Source organism: Phallusia mammillata, chromosome 6 (genome assembly GCF_965637545.1).
Source record: "Phallusia mammillata chromosome 6, kaPhaMamm4.hap1.1, whole genome shotgun sequence".
NCBI classification, from domain to species: Eukaryota; Metazoa; Chordata; class Ascidiacea; order Phlebobranchia; family Ascidiidae; genus Phallusia; species Phallusia mammillata.
In genome coordinates, this window is record NC_137257.1 from 5,944,639 (window position 1) to 5,958,132 (window position 13,494).

The 13,494-nt window shown below is 35.1% G+C and overlaps 1 protein-coding gene across 1 annotated transcript; it reads right to left on the minus strand.

The window, feature by feature from the left end:
- Positions 1 to 920: 920 nt before the first annotated feature.
- On the minus strand, positions 921 to 8,934 carry LOC145233353 (uncharacterized). The gene is made up of 7 exons (XM_080098065.1): positions 8,851 to 8,934; positions 8,399 to 8,470; positions 6,429 to 6,513; positions 2,821 to 2,881; positions 2,558 to 2,571; positions 1,828 to 1,895; positions 921 to 1,767 (listed from the first exon to the last, which is right to left on the minus strand). The coding sequence occupies exons 2-7, from the start codon at positions 8,440 to 8,442 to the stop codon at positions 1,722 to 1,724; spliced, it is 318 nt and encodes a 105-aa protein (XP_079954191.1). The 5' UTR covers positions 8,443 to 8,470; positions 8,851 to 8,934; the 3' UTR covers positions 921 to 1,721.
- Between the last annotated feature and the right edge of the window lie 4,560 nt (positions 8,935 to 13,494).

The window sequence follows — 13,494 nt, forward strand, 5'->3', positions numbered from 1 at the left end:
CCACAATCTTACTCGTGTTTTAGTAGTCATTGAGTAATATTTCTTGCTTCATTGATGTACATCTGATATCAGAGACTCGCGCTAAACGCATTTAGTGGTGAAATATCTTTCGCACTCTGCAGTGATATAGATTATGCCAAATAGGAAACGAAAAGCAAGTAACGCTAACAGAATATTCCAAGAAAAGTGGACATGTGGACAGCCATTTCTATGATTACAAATTAGCAGTAAGCACTCGAGTGGCCCGCGCAATCATTCGTAAACCACATGTGGCCCTTTGGCCAAAAAGGTTGGACACCCCTGTGTTAAAGCATTACGTTATCCCAAATTGGTGTTTATTTTGCATTACCGGTACAGGCAGCGGCCTAAGCTGTGGAAAAAAACTTTCCGGCGGTTTAAACCAGCAGTTTCACCATTTAACCTATACGCCGTAGGTTACATCATAAACTTTATTATCGTAGATTTAAACTTGTTTTTCAAAAAGGTTTGGACGACCTTCACAGAGAATCCTGATGTTATATTTGTGGACATATTATCTTAAGTTATTTATGTTAAATATTTTGTTTCTGTAAAAAAATCGTTAATATAATTTATGTTTAATAAACAAGTGTCTCATAATGTATTATTAAGTAATGCTCTTTCTGCAGTTTTATTACAAACAACCAACAAAGTGAACTTTGTGTCACAATAGGAACTGTTTGATTTAAAATCAACTTGCAGACCAGACTAGATTCGTGTTCATTGTCTTGCAACAATCAGTATCTACATGCTGCCAAAATTGTTCGCTTAGTTGCAGCTTTAAATCCACCGGAAGCTAATGTACATTAACCCATTTTTCACTGTTTATGCAATCTGTATATGAGAACGCTTTTACATACTTTACAACAAAATTTACATTTTTTGTATAATTTATTCGCTGGCTTTAAAAGTATTTATGTAAGTAATATTCCTCGTGAATGTGTCACTGGGGCGCAACGTGTTACTGTTTTTAATTCAAACATCGAAATGTATAGCAAACAAATGCAACAAACTGTCACGACTTTTTATGCGTTTATAAGTTATAATACAAAGGGACTGAAATGCAATGTACAGTTAAAGATGATACGGGTGCATGTAAGGTTATTGTGAAAATGTTATTCATTGAATCAGCACAACTGGTTTAGCTACGCTAAGAAAACATAGGCTACATGTAAAAATGATGCACGAAAATAATTATCATGAAACCACACTACAGTCAAGTTTAAAATATTTTTTGGTTCATTGACAGTTTAAATACTCAAAAATTGGTACAGTTTGCCTGTTCGGCAAATTGGATCCAAATATTACTTGATAAAAACAATGCGGCAGGTAAGGTTTAAAATTCGTAATCAAACTGGAAAAAAATCAGTTCTGAAAAATAATAAAAAAAAGCGGTACATTCCTAGCCTACTTCTGATTACAACGGAAAATTTTAGAATTTCATTCAAACCATGCTTAATAACGACCAAAGGTATTTTATTGTCCAAAAAGGGTTGGAAGTTTAATAAACCATTCATTTCTGTAAATGGTGTTTTGTGAATAAAACCTTGCAAACAAAATATTTACATTGTTATCAAAAAAAATTAACGTTGACATACATTACATTAAATGTAACACAAAATTGTACAAATTTTATTGGACAAAATATAAAATTGTCAAAGGTTTTGCGACAAGCAGTGAAAAGGTCAACCCTTGGTTCGACGTTAGCTTGGATCGCATCGAAGATGTATTTTTCCAATGACGATGCATCTGACGTCAAATTTTTAAGTTAAGTTAAAAGCTTAAATTGTTTTGAAAAAAGTCATTTACATCCAAACCCCTCTTCCTGTGGTCTTCAGATAAACTTGGTCTCTTTCCGTTATGGGTTTAACTATAATCTGTAAACAAAACAAAAAATTGAATAATCACTGGCAACAGTAGCACGTTGATAATTTGATTGGGAAATAAAGGGGAGGTGGTGTACAAATGACCATTACATGAGTAATAGATTTTCAAAAATGATCTGTAGCCAGTTGGTTCAAATTACGCCGGATTATCACCACATCGGTATTTTATTAACTGTGTACAACGTCTGACTGCGTAATATATGCTCAAAATGAGTTTTCCGCCGAATTGACTGTTTTATTGCAAGTCCGTCATATCATTTTTTTATGTGATTTTTTCGACTTTTATGCTCAGGAAAACACAAGTGGTCAAGACTAGACTACTTCTCACAATATTGTGAACACCAAAAGCGGTTGCGCCAATAATGGTTCCCAACCAGGGAGGTATTTACTTTAATTCGTACATGTGGTTAACTCTAGGAATATAACCTGCAAAGTTGACGACAAGCTTTGTATGGTTTAGTATACACTATGTAGTCTATTGGGGAGGAATGAAAATGTTTTGATTTGTTAAGTGAGCAATTCGTCGATAAAACTTGGAAACCACTACGCTAACCAATCCCTTATCATGGCGACAAAAAATGGTACAACTAACGTTCTCAAAAAAATTAAATTATTAGAATTTACAGATCCCTGATACCATCTCACATACTTACGTCCTTCTTTACAGCTGCAAAAGAAAAACAATAAAGTGTTTATGCGGAAATATTTTTGTTTGATCATTTACAAGTTTTTACATATTTTGATTGTTAAATTTAAAATGCGGTTACCACTATTTTCTTATCTACATAACTTGTGTTGCCTTAAGTTGCTGCTAAAGTTTTTTAATACTAATATATCGTTAAATTTAAACAGCGATGCCACAATTTTAAGGAAATAGTATGCAACAATAAATGGTCAATTTTTGTCTTAACCTTACCTTTAGCAAAATTGTAGGTTCCCATATTTGGGCCGATAAGCAAAAGCAGAAACAGGCAAACCTTTGCGGAAAATCTCATGTTTAGATTTCTAATATTGCCTTCCAAAGTTTTTCAAATGCAAAACCGTCACTTAGTACGGGCTTATATATACTCTAGGCATTTTTTTGCACCAGCGCGATACAATACGCGGATAGTCTTGTTAAAGCATAACGTTGTGCCAAATTGGTGTTTATTTTACATAACCAGAAACAGGAAGCGGCCCAAGTTGCGGAAAAAACTTTTCCTGTCGAATAAAAAGAGGTTAAATCTTATATCATCGTAAGTACCTTGGTTAACCTTTTTTATTACTAATTTTTACAACGACAAAAAAGTAAATGGTTATGTTTTTTTGCCAAATGCACATTTCGTAATCGATGCCCAAAGGTGAGAACTTGCGATGCAGCGATTCTCTTTTTCTCTCACAAGTGTTGTTTATTTGTTCGTATACGGTGATTTTGAATGTATGTAATAGTTTAATGGATACGAAGTTATTGTTTGATTGTTTGAAATCAGGTAAAAAGTATCGGATATTATCTTAAACAATTAAAACTTTTTAGCAATATGATACACAGGGTCTACTCAAAAGGTTTTTTTTCGTGTGTATGAACATGTCAGTAGTATACTATTTACTTCCACAAAAACCTTTAAATATTTCCGCCGTTGAAGGTTGATTTGAAAACACTAGTGTGGCCGGAAAACGAGCCTGTAAAGTATTGATTCTCTTTTCTTTGTTTTTGTCGCACATGCTTTTGCGAGATGGAAATAGCGATAATAGCTTTCGAACAGAATGTGGTAAGCAATTAGTTGGGAGAAAAGGAAGTTATTTGAGCACGAAAGTTGTTGGTGTGCATTGCTCTGTGACTAACTCTCTGCGTTGTTTCAAAATCTATTTAACAGGTCAAAACTGGACTAAAAACTTTGTTGTAGTTGTGGGTTGCGTGGGTAAAGTGCATCAGGCAGCAGTGTGCGTCATTCTAAGGTAACCTGAAGATAGGCAATAATTTTAACTGGTGTACTTAAGCAACAAAAGAAAGCAATTTCTCCAAAGAAATTGCAAAACACCATAACATGACTGAAATGCCTGCAAAAATAACAATAGTCTACACTCAAAAGTTATTTTAAAGTATCATTTGACATTTAGTGCAAACTATGCAAACAGTTTTAAATAATTGTGAAAGAGCTGATGATTTTGTTAATCATCAAAAACATAATATGGAATTCCAGTACTTTATTGATAAACGTTTTGACCGATACATTGTTTGCACAAAACTAAATTGGTAATTTGTAGCCAACATTTGGACTATGACCCTTCAAATAAGTTAAGTGGATGAAAGAAATCGTATCACACCAATTCTATTTGGTTTTATTCCGTTCCAACTTTTTTGTGAACACCAACATTTGCTTGGAGACAAACGAAGTCGAAAACATGTGCAAAACCTTGCAGCTTCTGGGCCTTCTTGGGCATCCTATGTATGTGACCCTAACACCATTGGCCAAACACGCGTGGAATTGGCCGCGCGTGACGCAGGTGTTTGGGGAGCTATTTACGCCAAAACAACTGCATTGGTTAAGTGGTTGTGTTTGGGAAACAAACTTCCTAAAATACTTAAAACATAATGTTGATTACTTTAGGTGCATGACGCAAGTTATCGTTCAAGTGGTGTGGTGCTAGACCAGGGGTGGGCAACGTGCGGCCCGCGGGCCGTGTAGGTTACACCGCTACACTAATGCAGTTGAACTCGAAAGGGAAGCATCTAATTCAAAACAATCTTCATTCATAAAGTTTTACTTGTTTCACGTTGTCATAGTAAAGAATAGTTTTGCAACAATACCTTGTCTTGTACGGTCAAGGTGTAACAGATTTTTGCCACGCAGATTGACTGAGATGTTACGTTTAACAGCTGGTAAAAGCTGAAAATGTGAATCAGTGTTTATTTGATGTGCGGCCCTCCTGTAAGCATTACATTTTCATAACTGGCCCTTGTGTTAAAAAGGTTGCCCACCCCTGTGCAAGACAAACTAATCGTTGTATAAACTGTTGCTGCCAGGCATAGAATATATATAAACTAAATAATGCTCTGAGGACTTCTAATCTGATTAGGACATTGAAACGCCGGTTAACAAACACACTTGCCCGAAAAGCATTATTTAGTTTATACACTACTCGTTGTGTTCTGACGTTTCGCCAACCAGCACGATATATTTTTTTCAGAGCATTGGAGTAACATCACTTTGAGAAAAAACAATATGTATAAAGCAGCGGGATACGACAAAATGATAATACACGAACCAAGGCTATACGGGAAACAAACGGTATACTTAAATTCAAATCAGAGATAATATCCACAAATATAACATCAGAATTGTATGACAATGTTTATAGCTATTTGAAAAACAAGTTTTCATCAATAATAATAAAGTTCATAATGTAAACAAACGGATTAGGTTAAAAACTGAAACTGCTGGTTTAAGACAAATTTGCGTTACACACTAAATTTTAGTCTAATGTTTTGTTTTGAAACCCTCATTTTATAACAGCTATATTATATTTCTTTATAAATGTTTAATTCATTTATTCAATCTTTTTGTTCAAATACGGCAAAATTAGTTGTTAGTTCTGTAGTCGTTACTGTTAAAGCTGCATTTGTCTGGATTAAGAAGACTTAAGGTAGGCCGGAAAGTCGCAAAAGTGCAAAAACGCAAATAAATGACGTCTCTTCACAAACTACTCTCAGATCATTGATATGTTTCAAGCAAATCAAGGTAAAATAAATCCTGAACATTGTAGTGGGAAATTACCTATTAGTAGTTAGACGAGACTACTCGGAAAAAATACGAAACAACCGTAATGTAAATAGTCTATGCGGCCTATACAAGTGTCGCCAAAATGTTATGTGGCCCTTATGAATGAAAAGGTTCCCCATCCCTAGTATAGCATTTCAGACCATTCGAATTAAGTGTTCGCGGACATGATATTTTAAGCACTGGATGATTTAAGAGTTTTGTGGAAAACTAATGTTGATCGTTGGTTGCGCCACTGCATACATATGTATAGATATACCTAACTGTGGTGCTGCAGGGTATCTAGTATGTAAAGCTTAGTGCCCTCTGGTGGTGTACCGAAAGACAATATCATATAAACCGGTAGAGCCACTAACACCATACCTCATGGCAGCCCCGGATTTAGCTAATTTTCGATAGGGCGCAAAAAGCTGAATTTATTATTTAGCAGCTGAAGAGGGGTAGGGATAGGATGTAAGTTTTTAATTTTTTTTTAGAAATGAAGTCCTATAGCTAGTTTTATTGAATTTTGAGTGCTAATACCTTACCCCAAAACTGACTTTGCGCCACCTATCGAAAATTAGATAAATGTGGGTCTGCCGTGAGGTATGGTGTTAGTAGATTTTTCAGATAAACTAGTGTATAGAAGTGTAAACACTAGTGTATTTTAGCGTATGACAATCTTTTTTAACAAATCTTCATATTGACGTGTCTTGGTAATGACGTCATACAGAAAAGGCTAATTCACCAACTTTAACTCAAGCAATAATTTTAATTCGATTTTCACCTTATTTGATTTGACGTCACATAATCGGTACCTTTTAACTTGATCGTTCTCTTGGCAACATCGGTACTTTAAAGAAGACAACAGTCTGTAAAAAAAAAAACTAAACACGAACAAGACACGTAACAGTTATTTGGCATCTACAACTTACGTGAGAACTCTTGTGATTTAGAACATATAGTTAAACTACGTCATCTAAAGTGTTGCGGCAATACAGTAATATATGGAACAGAGCTACATATATTTATTTATTATTAGATATTGTAAGAGTCAGCCATCGTGGGACTTAAGACCCATTCTGCAAATGACACAAAAATATACATAGCACGCACTTTTTTATCGTCGGCTGTCGCTGCATTTCAAAAATTTTTGCTGTCCCTCGCTAGATTTAGGGGTTATTTCGTAAACAACAAAAAGTGTACAAAACTTAGGTTCAATCATTTATCATTAGTAGTCGCTGCGTCTTTAAAGTTGTTTCCATTCGTGGCTGGAGATAAGAGCCATTTTGCAAACAACACAAAAAATGTGACTTAGGACTTTCATATTTCATCAGCAGTCGCTTCCGTAAGGTAGAGCTTCCAACACAGAAACTCACAGTATAAACGTTTGCTAAATACCGATAGATGACGTAAAGAGCACAGTTACTTAAAAAGCATTGAGACTGGGTAAGGAACTAAATTTAACATAAAGAACTGGGTTTTAGGTTGCTTTTTTTGTTATTATTATTATGAAACCTCAGCCTAAAAAAATAAACGTAACCGTCAGCATTTTTTTAACACAACATCTTTTTAAATATTCACGAATGCTCTTTGCTCCATCTATCGGAAGTTTGGCAAATTTTTTTATTGTGAGTTCATGTGTTAGTAGCTTTACCCTGCCCTAAAACAAGTAAAAATGTAAATGCGACGCTATAATATAAAAGTAGACACAAATATAGGTAACATGCAAAACCAATGCCGCAAAAAAGCATTTTGAGTTTGTGTACAGTATTGGTAAAACAAAGGCAATAGGTTTTCAATTTCGAGTGAATCGTTATTTTTTTGGAAATTAGCCAAACCTGATCGGGCTTGTACAACATTATTTAAGATAAAATATAAATATAAACTTTACAACAGCATGGTCAAGGCAAGCGCAGTTTTGCAAACAATCTTAACGGATAAGAGACGTACAAATTTAGACATAGCACAATCTGTCCCAAAGTGGATGTTAACACAACAAAAGATAAAAATATACGTACGCGTCCAGTTGCTACAAGATTTATTTACACTTTGTGTGGTAAAATATTCAAAACGATGTGAAAAAACTGGCCACACAAATGGAAACACTATAATATATGACGTCATAAACATTAAGGAATGAATCGTAAACAGTTTTGTTTTTAACAAAGCCGCACATAACCCTTGGATAATGTATTCTACATACGAACGACGCGGCACTTTGGCAATCTTATTTTTAACCGTTATTTCTGAAAACATGTACACACTGTACTTGTGATGTGGCCCCCAATAGCAAAAAGTTGTAAGCTCCCGGACCTAGACTCAGTTGCATTTGACCAGTTCAATTTAAATCTGATGTCCTACACTTTTAAGGCGAGTTTCTAGAGGCAGAAAGCGTCGAACGCCTAAAACGTGTCTTGCCTCTTAAATAACATGCTGGTGTCACTGCCGTTTGGTCCTGTACATTTGCCTTGTAGTTTAAGCTATCGACAACATACCATGATTTTTTACAGTTATTGTTTACTAAAATCAAAACCCAACAGTTTGTTTCAACTTATCTTGCTGCAATAATAATTCAATTTACATTTTACCCAATACACACACTCTGTTTATTATTTAATAAACTACTGGCCCTAAGAGCAAAAACTATTCGGTTTATCAATAAAAAGATCCAACCAACAATTTATTGCAATAATACGTAGTTTACAGGATTACTTATTTTCACATCTGAATGGCAAAAAGCAAAGTACCTTTTACCTCCATGCAGTTACAGCCGTCAGCTTGCACATTGTGATGACCATTGAGGAGTTAATCTAACTCTGGGTTTATCTAAGTAAAAATATAGCAATGTATATGCAACACAAACGGTAAATGACTTCGGAAATGCAGAAAATGAATAAGCCTAAACCGAAGAGAAAACTAGAAATCCTACCGTTAACGAGACAAAACACTAAAGACTGGAAGGAAGTAACGGGACGTATGAATTGTACTTTTAACATAGATAACATGCATAAACTTAAAATAAAACAGTAAATAAATAACTTACTTTCATATAAGCAAATGTTTTTGTTAAATACCGGTAAGAAAAACGTTTAGCCTTTAACAGTCACTGTTGTACAACACAATAACAATGCCTTTATTATGTAATAAACAATCGCCTAAACAATCAGTCCAAAGAATCAAGCTTACGATATACCGTACAAACTTACTCCAAAACTGATCAATGGAATTCATCCGTTTCGACTATGTTTAAAAACTACTGAACCATGCCGCCATTTTGCTCCCGTTCAGGCTTTTTCCTTTTGTGAAGGAAAGATTCGTGACGATCACGTGACAATTCTTCAAAACCATAGAAATCATTGTTAACAATTGGAAATAAATTTATTTGTACAAACTGTTTGATTTAATGTTTGTATACCTGTTTTATTACAAAATTCCGATTGACTATAAATGATGTGAAACAAAACATAACAAAAGAACAAGCACATTACAGTCATAACAAGAAAAAACGGTATGTTACTAGTTTTAAGCATTTTTATGGCAGCCTACTACATGTTTCCTTTTTTACAGAAACTGATTATGTCTGTTTTTATTTTTATATTTCTGTTAATTTCAAGAAACCATTTCTGCTTTGTACTTGTTTTTTGTTTCATAAGAACAGTCTGAACACTCAACCGATCCGAAGCAACTATCTTTCTTTTTACATTCTGTTGTCTACGGAACATTCCCAACATAACGAAAGTGTTTCTGTGCTATATTTCAATCATAATTACAACGGGAAGGTTTAGTACTATACTCAAACCATTAACGACTAAAGGTTTCTGTTTCGTAAGTTTAACAAACGATTTATTTCCGCCAATGTTGTTTATTGAACAAAACCCTAATATGTACAATGTAATTAGGTGCACAACGTTTTTACAAAGTTGACAAAGAATAAAGGCAACACAACATCGCACATAGAATAGCAGGACAGAAATTTACATTGTCAAAGGGTTTTGCATTGACTTGCTCAACAAGTCCAAGCAGTGAAAGATGTTAGTTTGGCGTTGTTGCTGGTGTATATGGTTCACATTGGAGTTGGTTCAAGTGGGACAAGTTTTCAGTGACATTGCATCTGACGTTAAAATAGTAAAGTTAGGTTTAAAGCTGCTTTTGCTTTTCAAAAAAATGTCATTTACATCCAAGTCTTCGTTGCTCTAAGTTTCGATTTGTGTCTTGACGATACGAGTTGAACCAGAATCTATAAACAATAAAAAGGATTTATATAGTCCTAGTCAACAGAAGCACGTTGATAATTTGATTAAGAAAAAAAGGAAAAAATTTTTTTTACCATAAAAACAAAAAGCAGAGCCAAAATTGACTTTTTTGACTTTTTATTACTATTTTTTTATAGTTTGCAGCCAGTTGCTTCAAATTACGCCGATTTATTAGCACATCGATATTTTAATAACTGGGTGTATACACGTGCTAAAATTGTTGTACTGACCCTCGACTTATTCAAAATATTTTTGAAATTTAACTTTGACCATTGTATACAAACCTGCAATGACTTTTTGCGCCAATGGTATGGTAAAAAACGACAGTTTAAATATTATAGTTTGGTGTCTGTAGAATTTTGTTGAGTTTAAATTTACGTTTCTACTCCTTATTTTTTTTATTCCAACCGTCTCTATTAGTTAAGCTTTATACCAAACGCTTTGGATAAGTGGTTTTCAAGCTTGTTTGTTTCAACAAACACTTTTTAAGTTAATCAATGTTTATTTAGTTTATTTTCATCCTCGGTAGGTGGGCAATGATTTATTGCTTTAAAGTCCGTTGAATCATTCTTTTGTTTGAAGTTGAATTTTTTTAATTACTTTTTTTTCAATTTGTTTGCTCAGGCAAATACAAGTGGTCAAGACGCAACTAGATCCCACAATACAGTGAACACAAGGCGATTGCGCTGCCCAACGGGGACGTTGGCCGAATGGTCAGGCGCTGGATCCATATGCAGACACAAAAAACCTTGCTCGGGATTCGTTCCCGGGAAAAAAATAACAGGTAAAATTAGCGCCCTCTTTAGAAACAAAAATAGTATTTTTTAGAAATTACGGACCCCTGACACCATCTCACATACTTACTTCTTTCTTTCCACCTGCAAAAAAATACAAACATAAATGTCAGATTGATAATATTTCATATTTGTGGATTGTAAAATTCAAACGGCGATTACCATTGTTGTCTATCTCTATAACTTGTGTTGCTTTAGTTTACTGTTAAAGTACTTTAATACTAGTATATCGGTAAATTTAATCAGTGATGCCACAAGTTTAAGTAAATCGTATGCAAAAAGAATTGACAATTATCGTTAGTCTCACCTTTAGGATAATTGCAGATTCCCATACTTAGACCGTCGAGCAAAAGCAGAAACAAGAAAAGTTTTGCCGAAAATCTCATGTTCTTTTTCAACCTTGCGATTCAAAGTTTTTTAAATGCAAAACCATCACCCAGTGCGGACTTAAATATACTCTGGGTCCTTTTTCGCACCAGGCACAAGCTTTCGGCGATGCAATACGCGGATAGCCATGTTAAAGCATTACGTTGTGCCGAATTGGTGTTTATTTTGCATTTCTCCAGACAGGCAGCGGCGTAATCTGCGGGAAAGAATATTCCTGCGGTTAAAACCACAAGTTTTAGCTATTATCCACCCCGTTTGGTTACATTATAAACGTTATTTTCCTGGACGCAAATTTGTTTTTCAAATTTCTGGGACGGCCTGCATACACATCCCGACGCTACATTTGTGGACATATTGTTTCCATTGCGTTTGTGTCAATTACTTTGTATCTGCAACACCATTGTCAATACAATTTGCGTCCACTTTATAGGATGTTACTTTCAGACATAATGTATGAACAAATATTATTTTTCAAGCAGATTTATTATAAACAACCAACAAAGTGAAAGTTTGTGTTTTAAAATATGCCATTATCCTGATGAAACCGTCTCGTATTCGTATAGGACGTCGAAGTATTGGTTAATTGCACTAAAATTGCTGGAAGAACAATTTTTGTTTGTAGTTTACGTTGTTGCGGTTGTGTCTTGTACCAAAAGTACAAAATTATATTCTTTGAATTCCAGAAAGTTTGTGTTCTAAACACACTCACTTAAACAAGGCAGTTGTTTTACGGTAATTATCTCTGCAGACATCTGAAGTCGAGCGAGGGCAACTCAGCACCAGCGCGTTGGGCCAAGGGTCACATACATTTGACGCCCAATAAGGCCTGGAAGCTGCAAGGCAAGGTTTGCATAATTATTCTACTTTGTTTGTCCTTAAACCAAGCAAAGTTTTGTGCTAACAAACAAAGTGGGTAAATAGACTAAACAAAACAATATTGTTCAGAAAGAAAGTATTGTTACAACTCAACTTAGCAAAAGGGTCAGTATAATACGTGATAGGGTACTGGAGTTCCATATGATTTGTTGTTGATCGGCAAAGTTACCTCGGTGTTTGATAATTATTTGAAATCATTGTTTGCACTAAATACTAAAGGTTACTGTTAAAGAATTTTTGATAGTAGCTTATTGTTATTTTTGCAGGCATTTGACCCATCTTATGGTCATTTCTATGGAGAAATTGCCTTCTTTGTTGCTTAAGTGCACCAGTCAAAGTTATTGGCCATCTTCAGGTTACTGTTAAATATAATTTTAAACAATCCAGAGCTTGTGACAGAACAATGCACACCAATAACTTTCCTGCTTAAATAACTTGATTTTCTCCCAGATAATTGTTTACCACACTCTATCCGAAAGCTATTATCGTGACTTTAATCTCGAAGAATCGTGGGCGGCAAAAACAAAGAAAAGAGAATCACTACTTCAAAGCGGGGAGTCGAACCGCTTGCCATATGGGTTAAATTTTCATTTGTTTCATTTGTTCGTTTCCGCCGCCAAACAAAATATGAGGTTCAACTCCAGTTCGGGTTTTTAGGAAATCGTAATTAGCGGTTCGGGTTCGGTTCGGGTTCGGTTCGAGTTTAATGAAATTAACCACTCAAACCGGTTCGCGGGTTCGGGTTCAGTTCCGGTTCGACGATGCATTAGGCAAAACAATAAAAATAAATAAATGACGTCTTATTAAATCTTTCCACGTCATCCTGCCAGAATTCACCTTGGTGCTCAAATCCAAAATTTTGAATTTTGCGAGTCATTTATGTTTCACTCTACATAAGTTTTTTTGCATTACTATTTATAACACTATATATTGACGGACCACAAAGTCATTGCGATAATAACCTGCATAATTTTAAATGACCGTAAACATCGATTTATTATAACAGCGCCTGAACAACTTACATATTGGCAGTGTCGGATTAACCATTAGGCGAAGTGGGCACGTGCCTGCAGGCCAGTCAAAAATCCAGGCCACTTTGGCGATTTAGCAACACTAATAATTCTAATTTTTTTTTTTTTTTTTGATTTTCGTGCTACCTATAAAATGTGCCTACAGGCCAGCAGACCCTTAATCCGGCACTGCATATTGGATGACCTCAACGGTTTTGACTTTCAACCCCTTATCTGTCATTGTCGTTGACCTCCAACATGACATGACTTGGCTAAAATCCTTAAGTTGTGTGGCTTGCGGCGCTACAAAAGAAAAAATGTTTGCCTAGAGAATTAATTTCTGTCGCAAAAATTCAACTGATGTTTAGTGACATATTTCATCCGATGAAAAACGGCACAACGGAGTAATAAATAAAGTAACAACTGGAATCACTAAGGCGGGAGTTCCCATGTGTGAAAATACAATAAAATATGAAGTGAAAAAGGGTGATGTTATGTCCAATAAAACAAAGGCGGAAAAGCGAAATGCC

What these genes read in the sequence shown, in the direction of transcription:
- LOC145233353 (XM_080098065.1), bottom strand. Translation starts at nt 8,442, where the DNA reads ATGGTCATCACAATGTGCAAGCTGACGGCTGTAACTGCATGGAG. An exon ending in ACGGCTGTAACTGCATGGAG is followed by an intron (nt 6,514 to 8,398) that starts GTAAAAGGTACT and finishes TTTTTTTTACAG; the next exon opens with ACTGTTGTCTTCTTTAAAGT. An exon ending in ACAGGAAGAGGGGTTTGGAT is followed by an intron (nt 1,768 to 1,827) that starts GTAAATGACTTT and finishes ATTTGACGTCAG; the next exon opens with ATGCATCGTCATTGGAAAAA.